This window comes from Colletotrichum godetiae (assembly GCF_030913485.1).
Source record: "Colletotrichum godetiae strain CBS 193.32 chromosome Unknown BDP55scaffold_30, whole genome shotgun sequence".
Classification (NCBI taxonomy): domain Eukaryota; kingdom Fungi; phylum Ascomycota; class Sordariomycetes; order Glomerellales; family Glomerellaceae; genus Colletotrichum; species Colletotrichum godetiae.
The window spans coordinates 429,388-449,327 of NW_026851278.1; the positions used below are offsets into that span (position 1 = coordinate 429,388).

The following is a 19,940-nucleotide window of genomic DNA, read 5'->3' on the forward strand; positions in this document are numbered from 1 at the left end:
ATCCAAGCAGAGCCGGTGCAGCAGCCCAGCAGCAGCAGCGAACTGCGGACAGCAGGCCGATCCCCGTCCTCACACCGTCCTCTCTACTCCGTACTCACCCACTACCTTACCTACTGGTCGTCGACCTCTCCGTATCGGATTTTGCCGTTCGCCAAGTACGCAGAACGGACCTCAAGGTGAACAACCTAGGCCATCAGCTAATCCACAATACCACAGTACTCCGTAGGCTTGTAAATTTGCCGGCCTCTGAGGCATAATCATGTGCTTGACTGACCACTACTCACTGACCAAGTGGTTCAGGACAGCTCCGCTACGGATACCAGCAACCTCGAAAATAGCATCCTCCTTGTAACCACATCGAGCAGATCTCGAGCACTTTCCAAGAAGTTGCGAGAGCCTTGGTATTCTTCTTGCAAAGGCATCCAAGCCAAGTTAGCCTCGCAAGTTCGCGGAAAGAGGGCGGTGTCAACCTCAACAGACTAACCTCACCACCCTTCATCCATGCCCCAAAGGCCTTGGCATAATGTTTCCAAAGTTTATCGTGTCCATCCCGTAGAATTTGACTCGAGTATTCAACGTGAAGGATCAGTGTATAAGAAGAAAGTGATCATCCCGCCTTTTCTCTCCTGCTGTCATCCCATCACCATCAACATCCCACTTCACCCACACAACTCCAATTCAAACCCTCTCTCACAACCATCCAAACTCCTCCACCTCAAACCCCAAACCTCAACTCAAAACCACAACCAACCGCCAAAATGCGCGCCGTCTTCGCCATCGTCTCCCTCCTCGCCGCCACCGTCGCCGCCCGCTTCGACGGCCCCTGCACCGACACCGTCTGTGGCGAGAGCAACGTCAACTGCGAGGCCGAGGGCCGCATCTGCGTCGGCTTCCCAAGCGTCGACCCCGAGAAGCGCATCGGATGCACTTGCAGCATTGTCTAGATGCACCACACACACTCTCTCTCTCAAGAGACACGACTTTCAATTGCTTCGCATGGTGTGTGTTTGCTCTCCTCCCCCTCTCCTAGGGCAGAATCTCTCACCCTGGAGGGGCCAGACTTGCAATAGATGTGGACATGGCTGACTCGGGACCCAATTAGACCAGCATTTCTTTTATGGTTCTCATCTTTTCGAAAACATGGAGTTGAACTTTCCTGCATGTCCGCAGTGGACTTTACAGTCCGCTTGACAATAGACGGGAAACAGGGACAAAAAATATGAGGAAAGCGAATAGGCGCTTACATTGGGGGGACATGATATCCAAACCTGATCAAAACCAGCATAAAGAAAATCTCACGTACCACCTTTCCTGTCTGCAATGTTCTCTTTCCTCCCACAGTCTCTACTCTGCTGCTCGTCACCATTATCAATAGCATCTGCCGTGACGTCCGTTCTTCCCGGCGCCACGCCGCTTCTAGATCGCATAACCCGCCAAGACCCCAGACACGATTCAAGGCGCTCGTCTCCCGCAGCCAAGACTCACCACCTAACCACACCTACCACCCTTCCCTCAAGCCCCCTTTCCATCCACTCCTATACCTTACCTCACAACATATACCTCCCAAGCAAAACACTCTTACCGTTCACGATGTCCCTCAAAAATCTTCCGACGGCACTTCGGGCCCACCGAGCGGCATATCCCCTCCCCCCGTCCCCGCTATCCCCGAGACCCGAGGGACCCGAATGCACGAAACCCACTTTGCCGAGTCGATCGTCGCCGGGATGAGGAACGCTGGGCACTTTACAGCTAGGCACACAGCACTCAAACGTCTTACTGCAGAGCACTTATCGCCGCTGACACCGCCACTGCTAAGAAAGTAAGAGTTAGTGCTGAGCCCCCCCTCATCTTGACTACGTTGAGAGCCTCATGAGGAGAGGTTACATTCGGGACCGCTCTCTGTATCGGTATCTCCATCGCATCTTCACGTACCTGGTTGCGGGTGAAGTGAGAAGGATATCGCAATCGGGATTTGTGTCGCTAGATTGAAGTCATTTACACTTGACCAACCGTTCTTCCACGTTGGAATTGCAGACTTGGCAACAGGCTTCCTGCGACGACGGCAACATTCCCCATGGGCTGAGAGAGCCGCATCCTCGTCATAACTCGCGCTCCCATCCAGCCGCTAGATCAACAACGTCGCAACCCTTCGCGCTTGAACATCTCAGAGAATTAATAAATCCCATCCAAATGTTTCAACATTGGTCAGACTAAAGTACGACTAGATAAAAGTACATTCAAAAGGAATAATAACCATGATCTCAAACCCGAGACTCCCCATGGTTCCCGTTTCTTCCCATTTTCTTTTCTGAAAAAGAGTTCTCGCATATGGTATCATCCCGCTCCCAAAGTTCGTCCCTAGACAAACGAAAAACTCCAGAGAAAAAGAGAAAAAGAAAAAAGACTCACCGGCTACTATACAGACCAAACATGTGTAATACAAGAAATAAACAAAAAGAAAATCGGGGACCGAGAAGAAAGCTCACATCTTCCCCCATCCCCTAACAAACCCCCTCTGCGCCCCATTCACCCTCGCCAAGATCCCAAGCCCAACATCCTCACCTCCACCCCACCCGCCCCCGCGCTTGACGTTGATGCCGTACGCCATATCCCCGTCTCCTCTAACCCCGTTTACATCCTCCGCGCCTCTCCGCTTCCTCACCCGCTCATAGCCGATCTTGAACCCCATCGAATGGCTCCCGTCCAAGAAACTACGCTTCATCTCCTCCGTCGCCTGCCACTCCGCCCCACGGCCCAAGAAGCCAAAGACATTGCCGTCGGCCAGTAGTGCCGCCACGGAGGCGATACTGCACGGGTTCCGCGGGAGTATAGTATCCGTCCCGGGCGTGAGGAGCCACGCCACGAGCGTCAGGGCGATAAGAAGACCGAGCACGGACTGGATGATGCGCGTCGAGGCGTTATCTTGCACCAGGCGCCGCAGCGAGGTGACGGACGTCGACTCCAGCATGGCGGGAATGGTTTGCTGTGCCGTGATATCGGGTAGGCGACGGCGGGAGTTAACATTGAGGTTCTGCGCGCGAAGGATGCCGTGCTGCCGAACAATGGCGTCCGCCACGAGACCGCTCTTGCCCAGGCCCGGATCGCCCAAGTTCCCCGCGGGTACCGCGAATCGCGATGTGACGAGGGAGCTGAAGAAGGGGTCGAGCTGGTTGCCCGTGGTCAAATTGGCCAGAAGTCCGTATTGCAGGGGAAGCAACCTAAGCTTGATTGGCTTGGCGGTGTTTTCCTGGACGACGGGAGGGTAGGTGGTGTCCACGTGCAGCGAGGCACCAGTAAGGCGGATCTTGGCTGTGACGGTCTCGAGCGTCTCGTTACAGCCCAAGGCTGAGATGTAGCCCACTTGCATGGGGGTAGTATCAGAGAGTTGACCCCAGACGTAGGTGAAATCGGAGCACTGAGACGAAGCGGCAGACCGTGGTGTGGCGACGCCGAAGACGGACGAGGGAGACACCCCCGGTGGTAAGACGGCGTTGGATCGGACCGACGGGTCGAGACATGGCTCCCCGGCGATGTTAACCTTCATGTCCTGCGAGAACTGATTCGGTATGTCGGGGACAATAAAGTTTGTGTTGATCTCCGATTGCGGGTAGAGTCTGCAGTCGAGCCGCGAGCGAAGGGCAGGCACCGTAGCGATGATCGTGCCAGCACCATCTTTCATGTCGAGGGGCTCCGAAAGTTGCAGGCTGTTGAAGTTGAGGTCCTCAAAGGTAAAGGACGGGAAAGTCAGGTTCGCATCGAGGATCAAGGAGGCCAGGAGAGTATCGGTGGTGCAGGTAGGACAAGGCGCCGACGCATTGATGAAGCTGTCGAGAGTCTGAAGGTTTACTGGCCGCGTAGATGGGATCGGTGTCGTACTATAGAGAGCACCCGAGAAGGTCGCCAGGAGCGACGCGACGATTAGAGCGGTGGTAGTGAAAACGACGGCGATGTTTTGTGTCTTGACAGCATCGAACAGAATTCTATGCTTGGACTTGTCCATGAAGTCAAGGTGAACTGTCGTCTCGAAGGATCCCCCCTCCTTGAGCTTCGCGTATGGCGCTAGACATCGTGTCGCGCAGTCTGCGGCAGCGAGGTACAGCACCACAAGACCGAAAATGACACCAGTCCCTGTCGTCCATAGAAAGTGACGATCGGTATTAGCCTTGGTCGTCGCGATGCCCGCACGTGCATTCGATATGCGAAGCACAACCTCAAGGGCGACAATCATGCCAATCATAGTCATCACAGCGGCGAGCCTGGCCCAGGGGCGCAGCGGCAACGGGTGCTTCCAGTCCACGTTTCGCACAAATTCGGGCGGCTGGTTCTGAGGGGGCGGAGCACCGCCAAAGATCTTGAAGTATCCCCTTGCTTCCTTTTCTGCCTTTTCGTAGGGCTCAACACCAGTGTAGTAGTTCGTGCCGAGAAGCTTCTCCCGCACGATCGATGTGTCGGCGGCACCCGTGCCGCGCAGACACTGAAGAAGCTGGCGGCTGTGAGCGAGAAGGGTGGCCATATTGATGATGGTATTGGGGTCGCGGGGCAAGAAGCCCTTTCCCGGCGCTAGTGCAATCGCGGCGAGCACGAGCATGAGAACGAAGCCCAGGAGTCCAGACAGGAGGTGCGCTGGGATTTGGCGAACATTAAGTCGCTCACCAATGATGACGGCCGTACCGGTAGATTTCTCTTGCGTTTCGCCCATCATCGAGCTGCGTGCGACGAGAGCGGTATACTGCTTCCAGTACGCCGTCGAGATCTGCGTGAGGTTGTCTGTCTTCAAGAAGGTCTCAATCGGAGGAAGCCCATTGTCTTTGATCTGCATAGCGACGGCCGAGTTCATGACGGCATCGGAAGCGACAATGGCAATGCCGGGGTACCGGCTGTTGATGTTCGGTATCGCTGCGAGAATCTGCGAATCAGTGGGATAGGAGTTGAAGTGCCCTTGGACGATGTCCCAAGGGTGGACCTGATCGAGAGTCTTGTTGGCTGCCGAGCGGTTGCGTTCGATTTTGATGAGTTGCGTGTTGTTCTTGGTGACATGGACTCTTGTGAGGAAGTATGACGGACGGCAGATGAGTGCCGCGGACCTTGAGACAGCACCCGAAATGGGCACATTGAAAACGTCGCTCTCCGTCGGTACACTGGATTCGTTGATCTGAATTGCTCCCGTCATGATGACGACCCTTCCATCGTCGGGGAATGGCGAATTCCCGCACATCCCAGCCTGGAACGCCATGAAGAAGGTAGGAAGCGTGAAGCCAATCAGCGCCATATTAGGGATGGTCTGCGTCAGGGTGCAATTCGGGGTCGATATGGTGGCGTTGAGCTGAACATCCGAAGCTTGGATGAACTGGACACCAGTTAGGCTGAACTGTGCCGGCTCGCACTCGATTTCGGATTCGAAGCCATCGACGTTGGTCCTCAGCTCAGCAGTAGCGGGCAAGTCAGCAGAAAATGATTGGAAGGCGAATTCTTTCGAAGTACCGTCTGGGAAGTTGAGGCCTTTCGTCTGGAGGGCGGTCATCGTAAAGAAAGGCAGGGCACCAGCATTCCGTAACCCAGTAGGATCGTTCACGAACGTGTTGTGTAGGTTCAAGCTCGCACCTCGAGCAGTCACAATCTGGAACGTCGGACTGACGAGTGCCACAGCAATGACGATGATGAGTTTGAGCGTCAAGCCGACAGATGCCGTAGCCGCAACGAGCCAGTCCCGATTCTTTGTCGCTTTCGCTATGGTCCACGGCTCGAACATGAAGACATAGTCGAGCATCAGGGTTCGGTCCACGCTCGCAGGTCCTTTTGCCATCCGCAGCCACGGCGCGCTCGCTTTTGCTTGATGTTCCGGTCTTGCCCAGAGCGCGGCAATACAGGTGAATATGAAGGCCGACCCGTACTGCCACAGATATCTGAACCCATGGTCGGGTGAACCAAGTCCTCCTCTTTTATTTGATAGATCCAGCACAGCTTCTACGGTGACCATGAGTCCGGCGAAGAGGACCGCAAAAGAGCTTAGTACCCTTCTCTGGAGATAGAACGGTCTATACGGAAGAACGACGTCGATTAACCCATCTCGTTTCCTCGCATCATCGGAATCGGCCGTAGTTGGTGGTGTGGGCACCAGTGGTCGTGGTTGAACTCTTTGTATTCGCGGGGCTGGTGGTATCTGTTGCGTGGGTGGAGGTGGCCTCACCCCAGGCACCGCTAGTCTTTGAGCGTTGATCGGCGGGAATGTTGCCTGGCGAGGAGTTAATGAGTATCGTGGGTTGGCCCTCGGCGGTTTCCCTGGGCTGCTAATGGTGATTTCGGGCACTGGCAGCGCTCTCGATTGCTCTGGGTCGCTGCTGCTACTTGACGAAGGCGGTTCTAATATTGAGGGACGCGGCGTGCTAAAGGAACGGGAGTGACTGGTATACGGCCGGGCGATGATATCCCCTTGTGGTAGCGGCGGCGGCGGCGTACTTGATTCTGCTACGTAACGATGATAGGAGTCCATGCCATTCGTGGTCTGCTTCCCTACTCTGCGGGGCACATTTGCCCTGGCCCTCGCCTCGGATGCCATTGATCAGAGGAGAGGGAGGCAGGCGGGATCGTCTTCTCGAGCGACGGACAAGTCCAGTCGAAAGAGGGAGGGGAGGGTGACGGGGTCTACCGTCAACTGATGTTCATCGTCCCTCGAGTTGTCGTTGTGGTGTTTGACGTCCCAAGCGTCTCTGTTTGTTTTGTTTCTCTTTGGCTCGCCCCCTTCGCGGGAGGAAACGAAGATCAATGGTCGGGGTGTTTGTCGATCCTCTGGATTAGAATTGGGATTAAGAGCGCGCTTGTTGCGAGTAGATTGAGGCGAACAACGGTACAAAAGAGCGGAGAAGCGGGCAGGAAGATGGTGGTAACCAGCAAGCCAACCAGCACAGAACGAGTGTGGTGGCAACGACCTAGCTTGTCTGATGAAGTGGAACTGGAACCTTGGATGAGCCGCAGGGAAGAGTTGCCCGGCGCCTTATTACTCTATACGCGCAATTTTGCATGAATGATGTTTGGGAATCCGGATGGGATTTTCTCTCAGTAGGCCTCTCATTGACTGGTACCAGCCCAGGGTGAGGTAAGTCGGTAACAGTCGAATAAGAATATTAAGAACAAGGGGAAGAGAAAGGAGAGACCCAATCTAAGGGCTCGGAAGGAGAAAGGAAGGGAGCAGCCTTGCTCCAACCCCGCGGACGATCACAGGTTGTCGCATGATATAAGAGGAGTAGTCAGGAACACTTCTTAGAAGTAAGAAGGGAGGGAGGGGTGGAGGGGCAGACGACGGGCGGGGAAGACGCCGCTCGGCTGGCATGCCAGTCAGTCCTGCCAGCCTGCCATCAAAGATCGTGCCGAGCTGTCTTGTGTCGCTGTCTTCTGTCACCTCGGCGTTCCAAGTTCTCTGATGGTGGCTTTCATCCCAATACGGGGTTAGGAGGACATGTTACTGCCGCTTGGCAGACAACGACTTGACGACGGACCAGGCACAGGCACAGGCACAGGAAACTTCAAGCACGGTCTAGGGAGACAGTCGTGCAGAGGCAGCGGGCCAGTTTCAGAAGCAGGTTGGTCGGGCGCCCGTGGGGGATGTGAGGCTGGCTGAACGGGCGAGGTCGAGGAGGTTCAAGACGATTGGGTGGAGGGCATGAGAGGCAGTCGGGAGAGGCATTGGAGGCTAACGGGAGGTTAATGTTATTGGTCCCGACTGGGCACGGTGAAACTGCCGCGTGTGGCGGCTGTGTGACAGAGTGTCACAGACCCCGGTTTCGTCGTGTGCTTGTCTTATCCCCTCGACTCCTGTCCACTGTGTCCAGAGTGCCAGACTAGGAAAAGAGTCCACTTAGACTTCTTCTTCAGTTCTTCCCACCTGCATTAAAGTCCGCTGCCCAGCTGCGCGTGTGACGGACAGAACCGACCATGTTGCGAGCTGGGTCTTGCTCCTCTCTCCACCCAAAAGAAGAAGAACGTGGAGAGTGATCTGCAGCTAGCAGGGAGACACAGACGAGTGTAAAGAGACCACTATGATCACCAGGGGTGCAGATGGTTTGTCCAGAGTTTCCTTTCGATAGATACTCGTCCAATTGGAAACGCCAGGGGAACCACATTCATCATCGAAAGGAGGTTCGATACCGTCCGGGAGTATTGGGTGAAAGAATGGTGGTAGTCTGCGCTCAACGGACAGAGTCGTGAGGTGCCCCGAAAAGAAAAGATGAAACGGGAACATCTCTTCCGGAGGACTGGAGGACATGAGGTCGGATCGGGATGGACGATACGTACCGATTAATCCGATGCCCCACCCTCGTCGTGCCTCTCAAGGTTGACTGGAGAAATACGTACTGTGGCTAACGGGACGGTCTGTGCAAGCTGCAAGCTGCAACCAAAGCTGTGAGCAAAGCTTACCTCAATTGCTTCTCTGCTCAGAATGCCCCATAGCTGCACATCATCCTGCAGAAAGATGCACCTCGAAATGGTTCTTATCGTACTCGCGTTCTCACTCAATTATAACCGTCCGAACGCCTTTCAACAACTAGAATGAACGGGTAAGTAGTCCAGTATAATAATAAAGTAAAGCATGTCGTCATTAAACCAACGTTGGGCTTTGGACCATTCATGTGGATGAAAGTGCTTCAACTACGATGAGTATCTGCCTACCTATCTCATTGAGCTCTGAGTTTTCGGTATCGCTTTGTATCTCCCACCAAAATCGCATAGAATGCTACCCTTAAACTTCTCCACAGGTTTTGTCATTGTTGCAAACAGCTACTGGGCAGAAAAGAAATTGTAATCAAGAGAGTTGTACTGCCCGCGCAGGATGTTGCTACCTACTTGGTGGTGAGCCAAACCTAACAGCTAGAATATCAAGCAATCTCGTCGGCTCCCTCGTAGATCCGCGTATCTCACGGGCAGAGTTCGCCATCTTCGCTGCTATGCCTCACCTAGGTTCCGACTCCCGAGTAATCTGCCCGACGGGATCGCTTCATTCGACTGAGGTCCCCCCTCCAAAAACATGGTCAACCTACAGGAGTTCGCCAGTCTGCTGCACTGGTCCAACCCTTTTCTTCTCACAGGGCTGACCGTCGCAGCCGATTGAACCGCTCGCCACCATCCAGTACCTACCCCGCGGGGTGACACGTGCATACCGAACCCGACGCCATCGCCACTCGATAGTTCGGTCGGGCGTGAACAACTATGACAGTCAGGCCATTTTCCAGAGGCTTTGACACCGAACAGTTGGACGATAACAAGACGGCATCGCATTGCTGACTCCTCGTCAAATAGTCAACTCTACTCATCTTCTCGCGCCATGGCCGTCGTCCTCATCTTCATCAGAAAGGCAGGGCAGCACGACACCTAGATAGCGGGCAGACTGGGCGATGATCATGTCCGATGAGAACCGATGAGGGTCAAACTATTCCGAAATGCGGAGATCGGATTGACTGACAACCATGAGACACTCCTAATAATACACACACTAGGTATACGTAGTAAGGTGAACTTGACTAGACCATGGTGACACACGGCCTCCGGCAGTCAATCATCTGTGTTTCGTTTCCCCTCGGCCCCCTCTTCCGGCCCCTCGTCTAAAAAAATTCTGTCTGCTTTGTTGTACAAGATAAGATGCAAATGGTAGGTAACGAAAATCAGTCACCCTGGGTATATAATGCGGAAGCCCTAAGTTGTTTCGAACGAGGGCGACCGTCGCAATCGTGCCATCATAATGCAGTCGTCGCCCGCAAAACGCCTAAATGCCTGTGTTTCGCCAGTCGTATTAGGTGTTGGTGTGTTTTTCCCCTCTCAAACAGCACACGGCGGCTTCTGAGTGCTCTTGGGCTGGTCGAGGCTCTCTTCCCTCGGATCGTTGCGGCGATGGAGATTCCCTGACTCGCTGAAGCCGCTGGGGTTTCGCTGGGTCTCGCTCGATCTCTCGCCCCACGCCGGATATCCTGGGGCATCGTGAACCGTGGAGGTGTGCCCATATTTCGCTAGCTTCGCCTGACCCTGCCGTTGCTGAATGTCATCGAATAAAGCTCGAATTCCCGTGGCCATGTTCGTGTGATTGATGTTCCCGTTCTTGCTGCCTGTCATCAAATTCCGTACTTCTTCGGGTTCCAGCTTCGGGCATCGATAATGTTCTTCGCCTCGGCCTTGACGAGGAAGCCTGCGTCGCAATACGACATTTCTGGCCGTGCAATCTCGGGCGGGTAATGCTAGGTCAGCCGTTAGTGATAACTCCGAACAGGACAGTCTGATGTGAGCATACCAGTCGCATACAGCACGCGTCCACCCAGCCCGTCGCACACGTTCCCAGATCCTGTCCAAACTTTGTCTTGTATTTTCCTCCGTTCGCCAATTCGCAGTCGTTGCCAACTCTCAACTTATTGTCGATTGTGCCCTTACAACAATGCGGCTGCAGGGTGATGAAGGGACTCGCTAACTTATCGGCGGGCGGGTACGGATAACAGTGGAACGGCTCGCTCTGGGCGAGGATGACGGGTAGCCCGAATATCAGGAATAGCGTGACCAGAAAGGCCGAGAAGCCCAGTGGGCGATGCATTTGGGCAGGGATAAAAGAGTGTATGCGAACGACGATGGCAGAAGAGGCGACGGCGGCGAAGGAGCGCGCAATGTGGTGGTGAACCTTTTGGAGGACTTCGTAGATGGGCCGGGGAAGATGTTGGGCCAGCAGGTGTAGATAAGTGGCCGTAATGGCGAGGATTGGGGGTGGCGACGACGGCGAAGGTGGCATTCTAGCTACCTAAATGGACTTCTATTCATGGGACCCTCTTCGTTCGACGAGACTGGCTGACAGGCACGTAGCCAGATAGATTGACCGCAACCAGCAGCAAGCCGGAGCGGGAGCGGGTCGCCAGAAGGCCTGTTTGAGTGGAACGTCGAGGTTGCAAGGACGAGCCAGGCAGGCCACAGGCGTCAGCAAGTGTGTGCAGGCTGACTATCCGTACTTTCCAGGTTCGACTGGGATCTCCGGGTCACCGTATATCGCGGCGGGCGATACGACGTGAACTTTTTTCCCCCTTCTCGAGGAACCAAAGGGGCCACGGGTTGGAGACTTGGAGGGCGTGCTAGTGCTGCTTGATGACGCCGGGACTAGTAAGTGGCCTCTGCGGAGGGAGGGGAGGGGAGCGTCGCAGCGTTCTGAGCTTAAAGTGTGGCGCTGCCAGGAATATCGCCGTTGAGTAGGGTGCGAAATGGGCAGCGAAGTGACGGTGGACGCGTGGAGGGGTGGTGAATGTGGCCAGGATGTGGTTGGTGTTTGATAAGACGTTTGCGGAGTACAGGTGCTTTCTCGAGGGAATTGTAGAGCGCGACAACGGGAACCACTGGATGTCTGGAAGAGGATGATGGTTGCAATGGAGGGAGGATCGCTGAAGTGCGGTCGATTGCCGGAGAGTTTCGCGTTGGGAAGGGCACAATCCAAGGAGATGGGACCGAAGTGGAAACGATCTGATGAAGGGGGATCGCAGTCGATGAGGTGCTTGACGTTGCCGAGTTGCGATGAAAGAACGCGCAATCCACCCTCTGCGACAAACGGGACAGACAAACAGCGAGAGGCTACTGTATGTAGGTTTGCAGGTGTGAATGTACGGATGTCGCGTTTGAGATGAGGATCAAGTTTGCAAGAGTCGCGAAGATTGCGAAAGCAGAGGAGAAGGGGAGGAAAGAAACACAGTCACGTTTGTTTGGGCGAACCCAACGAAGAAGCCACGGCTAAAGGTGGCCGTCAGCCAAGCATTCAAGGCAAGCGAGAAGGAGCTAAGCTAAGCTAATAGGAAGGAACCACGGAATTTGGGGTCACGATGGGAAGGATTGGCGGCTACACAGAAGGAAGGAGGCGAGGAAGGGAGGAACAAGCAATTGGAAAGAGCAGCGGTCGTGAGGCAGGCGCGCAGGTATGGTGGAGAGTTGGGAAGGCAGGACTCAGGAGCACGTCCGACTTCGTACCTTCCCAGGGCGAGACCGGGCGACAAAGACTGGGCGCGCATAAGATGAGAAGGAAAGAAAAAAAGAGCAGGGAAAAAAGTGCGGTATTACCAACAGCCGAAAAGGGAAGAACAGAAAAGTCTCAAACGGCTGCCTGCTGGTGTCTCTTTTCTGAGTGGTGTCTCTTCAGCCATGTCCCGCCTTTGAAATTGCACCAGTAAGCACCAACACGAATTGACAAACCACATGCAAAGATGATCCAGACACGATGCGTCCAACATAAATCTATTGTACGACTACTACTTCGAATATCCAACGCAAAAAAAGACCCAAAGGAACGCGCACTTCCACTCGTCGTTGCCAGGTACATATCGGACTAGGACCCATTTGGAGCTCTCGCATTCCTTCGCCCGCTTAGCCGGGCGTTTTCCCCCGCCTGTTGCGCCGCACGCGAGCCGCCAGTGTACATCGTGCACCACCGCATCGTGGGAAAGAAAAAAAATCACATTGGGATTTGCGGCACGGCAAGCAGGGTCCAGCAAAGTTCCTTTTTCCCCTCTCCTCTTTTCATGTTACACGAAAGTTCTTCTCGGCCGGTGGGTGGATAATCTCACTCAACTCAAAAAGAGAGGGATCATCTAGACCAAATGAGGCGGTATACGGAGTACATACCTTGACAAGAGTTCATGACTCGATTGACGAACCAGATATATAGGGCGTTGGATTGATTGAAATATAGTTGCCCCAAACCCCCGAGTTCGCCGCATCTCCTCAGATGACAGTTCAAATCTTCCGAGCAAAGGGCAACAGACCGCAGCAACTCGTCGAAAGTTGAGAGGGGAGCAAAAGAAGAACACCACACACATCCCATTTTCCTTTTGCACGCTTTACCTCTTCCTTCAAGGGGGTTCCCTGGCGTCACTCACTCAACCCTGGACCTTCCATGCAAGGGCCAGGCCGAATCCCACCAATCCACCCCTCCAACCCGTCCTCTCAACCTCGTCACTATGATTGGTCAATATTGAAGTGTGGATAAGGTCTGGCGACCCACCCTTGTGCCCTATCAGGCGAGCCACGAATCAGATGCGCCCGCCTCACTCCCAATCTCCTTAGGCACGGACCCGTCTGCAGACCCGGCCCCCGATTAAGGTTATCCGGCCGGCCACTTCTCACAAATCACCGGTGACGCCGGAAAGAACGCCAAGACCCAACCTTTTGGGCCCGGCCTTCCAAAGCGGCCATCGGGCGAATCGGCCCTGAGAATTGGGAACTTCCGTCCGAAGGGACCCTGATTACGTGCTATCTTCAGCCACACCATCAATCTCCACGGACACACTTTTCACGCCTATCCTCCACATTTGCCCGACTATCCTCAGCGAACGAAGCCTTGTCGTCCGAATTGATTACCGGTGTGATGAGCACCTTCAAAGTCTATCGCTCATGAACTAATATCTGCATATCCACGTTCGCCTCCAAAATAAGGTACTCAGTAGATGACAGTATTACAACCACTGCCATATTCAGATGCGAACACGCTCTTCATTCATCCGCCTGCAGCTTGTTGTATGCTCAGACGCAATTTCTGATGAATTGAATGGATCTCATTAGCCATATCGCTCATTAGACTTTCCTTCATATTTCGAGAAAAACTTTGTCGCGACCTCCGATGCCGATCCGAATTTGTCTACGATAGAGGCATCACATTGATTGTCCCTCATCAACCCCATGCAGCCAGTACCACGGCTTCGGGAAACCAAAGACTCAGCAATGCCGTCATGATTATGAGGACTATGCCCTCGACCTCGGGATGAAATGCAGCCGGTGCACCGATCCGCCTTGCCATTTCTACCAAAAACCGTGATTTATTAACGAACGGGTTTCGGTCAGCCGAATCTGGACATGGACTTGGCAAGGGAAACCTTGAAACGCAGTTGCTTGTCAGGGGCTCCTTGAACCGACAATAGCTGACTATCCGTATTTCCGGCTGACTGTATAGTTTTGAAGAGACCCTGGATGTCATATGTTGCAATAAATAGTAAAGCCCATGTTCATAACTCACTGGTCCCCCTGCCCGTCCATCGTATCAGGACGATCAAGATAGGACGAAGAGCTCTTCTTACCAATACACGTCTAGCCTCCATGTTGTCAGGCCTTTGTCGATAGTTGTCTCACACGTCTTCACCTATTCAAGCTCTTCCGGTTGTATCATCAAGATCAAGTACTGATGGACTGGGAGAAACTGTTTCTAAAAGCCGGAACACCAGCAAACCCAAGCCTCTGAGATTGTAGTACTGTCGGCGGGAAACCAATTCATCTAAACATCTGGAGGGACAGTAAACAAACAACACGCAACGAAATCTAGTTACCATACAGACCTTCATAAAAACTCCAAGAACTCCGTGAACGCCATTCCTACAACCTCCTATCTGTCTCTCAACTTGAACCATTAACCAGACAGCTTGCAACCTCCGCCCCTACCCCCAAAGTGAACCCCCCCAAACTTCATCAACAACCCAAACCCCAACCAGAACAACAAAACCAAACATTGAATCCCTCCTCCCCCCATCCGGCTCTCCACCCCGTACATCCCGAACACTCTTTCCCATTCCCACTACCGGCCCCGCACCCCCCGTAGCCGGCACTAGCTTCACAACGCCCGCCCCCGAAGAAACCGGCGGCCCCCTCTCCTTCGGATAACACTTCCCCATCCAACACCTTTCATCCCGACTACACCCGCCCGAGACACCACAACACTCCCCACTAACACACATTCCGCCGCAGAGCTTCTTCCCTCGGGAGCAGCATACGCCGATGGCGGCGTCGACGCAGTCGTAGCCCTGGGCGCAGCAGCCGGGCCCGCAGCAGGGCATTGATCTTTTGCAGCAGTTCCAGTTGCGGGGGAGATTACAGGATACTCAAGGAGGGGACGTCAGTCTTGATGAGTTTGAAAAGGTTGGGGGCGGGGGGATGTTGTGGAAGGGAGTGAAGGGCTAGAGGGAATGTCTACCTGTTCCTTTGGGACATGCATCTGGGTCGTCGACAGAGCGCGCCGTGTAGAGCGCAGGGCTGCCGACTTCCCATTCTATGATGGATATGGCTGGGTCTCGTTCGTATGCTGGCGAGTTGAGAGAAGGCTTCTCATATAAAGGCTGCCCATAAGGCGACAGTTCTTCGGGCGAGTCTTCGTGTGGCGTGTCATTGTAGGGTATCTCTTCGTAAGGTGACTGCTCTTGAGGTACCTCCCCAATTTGAGGCCCTAACAGCCGGATACCCTGCGATATCTCCTGCGGTATGGCGAAACATATGGAGCCAGCGGCCAACAATGCCCCGAGCATCCGGGAAGACTGTCTGGATCTCATTTTATCGAAAGTAGCTCCGCAACTCAGTCGACGTGGAGTATGATGATGTTGTAGTTGTAGGTATTGAGCGATGAGTGCGTCAACATACCAAGTTGTTGTGTTGATATAAAGGCCCGTATCGTGAACTGCAGTGAATCACTTGAAGGAAACCCCCATCAATACTCTTTGCAAAAAAGGTTCTGATTCACCACACTGCTTGTTGTGGGATTTTGTTTGGTATTATCAAGCCCGCCATCTATGCAACTCCGAAAGCTCCCCAGATCCATCTGTCCACCTTTACGTCCCAACCCGGAAATAATTGTAACCTAAACCTTTCCAGCATCCTCCTTCAGCGACACAATGCGGTTGAGAATAATCTTCTCATCGGTACTGTCAGAATCAATGGCCTACTAGGGCGTTAGCTTGTATCCGAATTTTATGCTTCACCTGTGGGCAACTTACAAAGTAGGCAATGCGCGTCGCCTGGAAACGAACACTCTCCGGTCCACCTTTACCCAACTCGCTCTCACCCGCAGCCTCAGGCCAGGGTGCACGTCTCTTGACTTCGTCGAATCCGCTCTCGATGAGCGCATCGGGGTAGATGACCTCACTCTCGGGGTTGATGTCGTTGAGGAAGCCGCCCTCGGCGTCATCGGGCTTCTCGCTCTTGAACAAAGAGTTGTGGATACGGGCCTCGACCTTCTTGGAACCCTCGGTTCCGACCCAGTTGATGAAAGCCTTGGGCTTCTTCGTCTCCTTATCGTAGACAGCCCGAATCTCGATGACCTTTCCTGTCGCCTCATCTTTGGTGTAGGAAGTAGCTTTGATGGGGAAGGGGGCGTTGAGCAGACCGACCGTCTTGTTGGGTGCAAGGCGGAAGTAGTCCTTGCTGTCGACCTCTCTGAAATCGGCGCGGTCAATGTAGACCGTCGGGGTGAACTTGATAGTGTGTGAACCCATGTTAGGATCCTTAGGAGAGAAGGCAAGCTCCACGTCAGTAGCCTCGGCATCTTCGATGACAACCGGGATGGGATCCAAAACCATCATCAATCTGGGGACAGTGCGCTCCAGGTACTTGCGCACCGTCTGCTCAAAGCGCTTGATCTGGATGACGGAGACAGACGTTGTGACTCCCAGCTCGTTGACGAAGTCGAGAATCGCACGAGGAGGTACACCACGGCGCTTGATACCGATCAGAGTGTACAGACGGGGGTCGTCCCAGCCGCGGACAATCTTCTCCTCAACCAGCTTAAGGATCTTTCTCTTTGACAAGACGGTACCCGTTATACCCAGACGGCCGTACTCGCGCTGCATCGGCTCGTAAACGCCAAGAGTCTTGTTGAGCCACTCGTACGAGACACGGCTCTGAACGAATTCCGTTGTGCAGAGGGAGTGGGTGATACCCTCGAAGCTATCACACAGGCAGTGCGTGAAATCGTATGTCGGGTAAATCTTCCAGTCCCATCCCGTGCGGTGGTGAGGCGTGTCGGTCTTGATGCGGTAGGCTGCGAGATCCCACATCTGGGGGTTACCGTCGGTGATATCCTGCTTCATGCGCAAGAATGCTTCTCTAGGCTTGTATTTGCCATCCTTCATATCTCTGAACTTTTGCAGGTTCTCTTCAATGGTGTGGTTCGCGTGCTCGCATCGGAATCTAGGGGAAGCGCCCTTCTCGCCGCCACGCTGGAGTTTGATCTCAGTGTCTAAGTTTGGATGATTAGCAAACGTAGAAAACACTGCTTCTGCCACCAAGAAAGGAACTTACCGCCGCAGTAGCATACGTATGCCTTCTCCAAGGTGATCATCTTCTCGGCCAAGTCGTATAGCTTCTGGAAGTTGTCGCTCGAGTACGTAATCTTGTAGGGCGTGAAACCCAGCCAGCTGATCATCTCCTCAATGGCTGTGAAATATCTCTCCTCCTCCTTCTCGGGGTTGGTATCGTCGAACCTCAGGTAGCAGACACCTCCGTGGTACTTGGCGAAACCGAAGTTGACCGCGATGGCCTTGGCATGGCCAATATGCAAGCTGGAAAGAGCTGTTAGTGGTGTGATATAGATAAGCATTGGGGCTTACGTACTAGCCATTGGGCTCGGGAGGGAAACGCGTGACGACATTATCCGACGGCCTCTCCTTGTAGACCTCCTGGAGGAAGCCCTGCTTGAACATGGCCTCCGGGTCGAGGACGACCTCCTCGGGCTTCGCCTTGGGCTTCGGAGCGGGCTTGCTGTCGCCTGCACCGGCAGCCTTTGCGACAGCGTCCTTGGCAGCCTTTGCCTTTTCCGTGGCGGCCTTCTTCGCTCGTTTTGCCATTCTCTTCTTCAGCTCGCCTTTGCTGACCATCTCTCCCGTCTCCTCGTCGAGCTGGAGCTTGGCCGTTGACTCGGCCAACTTGGCGGTGGGGTCCGCTGCAGCCTCCGCCATGATTGCGGTGTTCGGTCTGAGATGAAGGGTAGTATCGGAGGTATAGTCTGTGGAACACTGGGAGTACGGCGTGGTCGCTGAGCAATCAAAGTTTGTTCAATTGGACTCCACGAGATGTTCACGTCGTGGAAAATGTGTGATTGTGGTGGCGGGGCAACACTCCAGGTCTTCTTTCGCGGCGGGGATGACTCAAATGGATCCAAGGAGGGGTCATTGCACTGGCTCAGCGTGCCTCCCTCACTTGCGCCTGTGACATGCGACAAAGAGACGATAAGATGAAATCCTTATCGATTGGAGTAGCTTCCGATAAGGCACCTCTCTGAATTGCTGCGAACCTCCTGAAGTGCCTTAATGGCCAGCTACCTTGTGGGAATCTTTCGTCTTCAAGGTTTGCGCGCTCGAGGAATTTTCGCAATTGAACTATAAGTAACTCTCTTGCCACATTTCAGCTTCACACATTCTCGACTTTTCTCCATTCTTGAGAAGTAACTCATCGGAGTTACACGTTCGATAGCAAAGGGTACGTACCGCCGACAGTTTGACAACCTACGTAGTAAGCTCCCGTCCCTAAATAGCGCGGGGTCTTTCGTCATGGGCTCCCACCTCTCCTGTTTTCGATTGGCTGCTTCTTTGTCACCAACACCTCGAAATCAACCCGCCGCGCCCGCTCCTAAACCTGCCAATTCATCGACACCAAACCCGAATAAGCAACCCGCGAACTCGCCTATGACCATCCGACAAGCAGTCAAAATGGTCACCACCGCCGTCGCCGATATTCCGACCGTTGAGCTGCTCTACAAGCTCGGCAAGATCCATTCCACACCGAGGGCCATCTTCTCCCATAACGCGTCGCATAACCAAAAAGTCGCCGTGATCCGAGGCGATATCACCACACTCGGCGTCGATGCGATTGTCAATGCCGCCAACACGAGTCTTCTTGGAGGAGGCGGCGTCGACGGCGCGATCCACCGCGCTGCCGGCCGGGGACTACTCCAGGAATGCAGGACCCTGAACGGTTGCTCTACTGGTTCTGCCAAGATAACGGGCGCCTACAACCTCCCTTGCAATAAGGTCATCCACGCTGTCGGTCCCGTCTACGACGAGCTCAGACCCGATGTCTCCGAAGATAAGCTTGCAGGTTGCTACAATACCAGCCTGAAGCTTGCTGTCCAGAACGGCTGTCGCAGCATCGCTTTCAGCGCGCTGAGCACCGGTGTCTACGGTTATCCGAGCTCGGAAGCGGCCCCTGTTGCTGTTGAAGTCGTGAGAGAGTTCCTCGATGGAGAAGATGGCGATAAGCTGGACAAGATTGTCTTTTGTACCTTCGAGATGAAGGATGTTAGAGCCTACAACGAGACCCTTCCGTATGTCGACATTCCGAATCTCCCTTGCGCAGTCAATCAATTACTAATCCTCTCTTCACAGTGTCTTCTTCCCTCCCGAGGACCAACCAGCCACAGACAAGAAAACCGAGGATGGCCCTTCAAAGAAGGAAACAGAGGAGGCCAAGGCTATCGCGGCCGAGCTTCCTAGCGTGCCCAAGTCTGATCCTTCCCAGTAGGTGAAGAGCCCACCAAGAGATACCTGCAGTTGGCCGGCGCGCAGCTGCTTACGATACTACGACTGGACATCATGATGGCTTAGGGAGTTTATGGAGTTATACCAGGAAAAAGCGAACCGCTTAGTATACCACCTTTTATCGATACGGAAGGACTCTGGTAATAGAGTTTCAAGGTCTGTTGGCCTCTATGATCGATTTTGCACTTTCTTTGGGTTCGTGCCTTCCCTGCAAACCTTCGTATAATCGGTCAAAGACTCAAATTGCCCACGTGACCCACGTAATTCCAACTTCAACGCCAGAAAAACCTAGAGAATGAGCTCCTGCCCAGTTGTGCTCTCCAATTTTTCCAATTTTCCCAATGCGATATTACTGAGATGCACCAGTCTTGTCCTGCAACGAGGGTTCTCACGGTTGCAATGTCAAAGGGTGTCCATAGAAACATTGGAGACCCCAAGAAATGTTTGCGATTAGAGCGACATAGTATGCCTTTGGGCTAGCCTTATATCTAGTCAAGCAAATTGCTGTGAGAAATTGAGAGTAGAAGGCCAGGGACTAGGGTCCTGCTTAGAAATGGTTTATTCAGTGCTTCGCTCTACTCGATCCAATAAACACCAGAAGTTAAGTCCTTTCCCAATGATATAGATACTCTAATGAGAAATTGAAGAGTG

The 19,940-nt window shown here is 53.7% G+C and overlaps 6 protein-coding genes across 6 annotated transcripts; 2 read left to right on the top strand and 4 right to left on the bottom strand.

The window, feature by feature from the left end:
* Positions 1 to 758: 758 nt before the first annotated feature.
* Positions 759 to 1,102, top strand: BDP55DRAFT_730454 (uncharacterized protein; the record flags this gene model as incomplete). The annotated part of the gene is made up of 2 exons (XM_060579690.1): positions 759 to 938; positions 1,031 to 1,102. 2 exons carry the CDS (start codon positions 759 to 761, stop codon positions 1,100 to 1,102), a joined length of 252 nt encoding a protein of 83 aa, XP_060427659.1.
* A 1,380-nt stretch (positions 1,103 to 2,482) lies between these two features.
* BDP55DRAFT_556238 (uncharacterized protein) lies at positions 2,483 to 5,767 on the bottom strand (the record flags this gene model as incomplete). The annotated part of the gene is made up of 1 exon (XM_060569565.1): positions 2,483 to 5,767. One exon carries the CDS (start codon positions 5,765 to 5,767, stop codon positions 2,483 to 2,485), a length of 3,285 nt encoding a protein of 1,094 aa, XP_060427660.1.
* A 3,916-nt stretch (positions 5,768 to 9,683) lies between these two features.
* BDP55DRAFT_220665 (uncharacterized protein) lies at positions 9,684 to 11,064 on the bottom strand. The gene is made up of 2 exons (XM_060566076.1): positions 10,274 to 11,064; positions 9,684 to 10,220 (listed from the first exon to the last, which is right to left on the bottom strand). The coding sequence occupies exons 1-2, from the start codon at positions 10,757 to 10,759 to the stop codon at positions 10,098 to 10,100; spliced, it is 609 nt and encodes a 202-aa protein (XP_060427661.1). The 5' UTR covers positions 10,760 to 11,064; the 3' UTR covers positions 9,684 to 10,097.
* A 3,564-nt stretch (positions 11,065 to 14,628) lies between these two features.
* Positions 14,629 to 15,311, bottom strand: BDP55DRAFT_717189 (uncharacterized protein; the record flags this gene model as incomplete). The annotated part of the gene is made up of 1 exon (XM_060578368.1): positions 14,629 to 15,311. The coding sequence occupies one exon, from the start codon at positions 15,309 to 15,311 to the stop codon at positions 14,943 to 14,945; it is 369 nt and encodes a 122-aa protein (XP_060427662.1). The 3' UTR covers positions 14,629 to 14,942.
* A 72-nt stretch (positions 15,312 to 15,383) lies between these two features.
* Positions 15,384 to 18,068, bottom strand: BDP55DRAFT_669816 (glutaminyl-tRNA synthetase). Its single transcript, XM_060575332.1, has 4 exons — positions 17,368 to 18,068; positions 17,056 to 17,315; positions 15,753 to 16,993; positions 15,384 to 15,697 (listed from the first exon to the last, which is right to left on the bottom strand). Exons 1-4 carry the CDS (start codon positions 17,709 to 17,711, stop codon positions 15,617 to 15,619), a joined length of 1,926 nt encoding a protein of 641 aa, XP_060427663.1. The 5' UTR covers positions 17,712 to 18,068; the 3' UTR covers positions 15,384 to 15,616.
* Positions 18,069 to 18,461: 393 nt separating this feature from the next.
* BDP55DRAFT_556208 (macro domain-containing protein) lies at positions 18,462 to 19,272 on the top strand (the record flags this gene model as incomplete). Its single annotated transcript, XM_060569563.1, has 2 exons — positions 18,462 to 19,075; positions 19,137 to 19,272. The coding sequence occupies 2 exons, from the start codon at positions 18,462 to 18,464 to the stop codon at positions 19,270 to 19,272; spliced, it is 750 nt and encodes a 249-aa protein (XP_060427664.1).
* Positions 19,273 to 19,940: the final 668 nt, after the last annotated feature.

Excerpts from the sequence above, each read along its gene's own strand:
- BDP55DRAFT_220665 (XM_060566076.1), bottom strand. The coding sequence starts at position 10,759 with ATGCCACCTTCGCCGTCGTCGCCACCCCCAATCCTCGCCATTACGGCC. Across the intron at positions 10,221-10,273 it reads ACGCGTGCTGTATGCGACTG|CATTACCCGCCCGAGATTGC; the intron begins GTATGCTCACAT and ends CGGCTGACCTAG.
- BDP55DRAFT_669816 (XM_060575332.1), bottom strand. The coding sequence starts at position 17,711 with ATGGCGGAGGCTGCAGCGGACCCCACCGCCAAGTTGGCCGAGTCAACG. Across the intron at positions 17,316-17,367 it reads CCTCCCGAGCCCAATGGCTA|CTTGCATATTGGCCATGCCA; the intron begins GTACGTAAGCCC and ends AGCTCTTTCCAG. Across the intron at positions 15,698-15,752 it reads CGACGCGCATTGCCTACTTT|GCCATTGATTCTGACAGTAC; the intron begins GTAAGTTGCCCA and ends ACGCCCTAGTAG.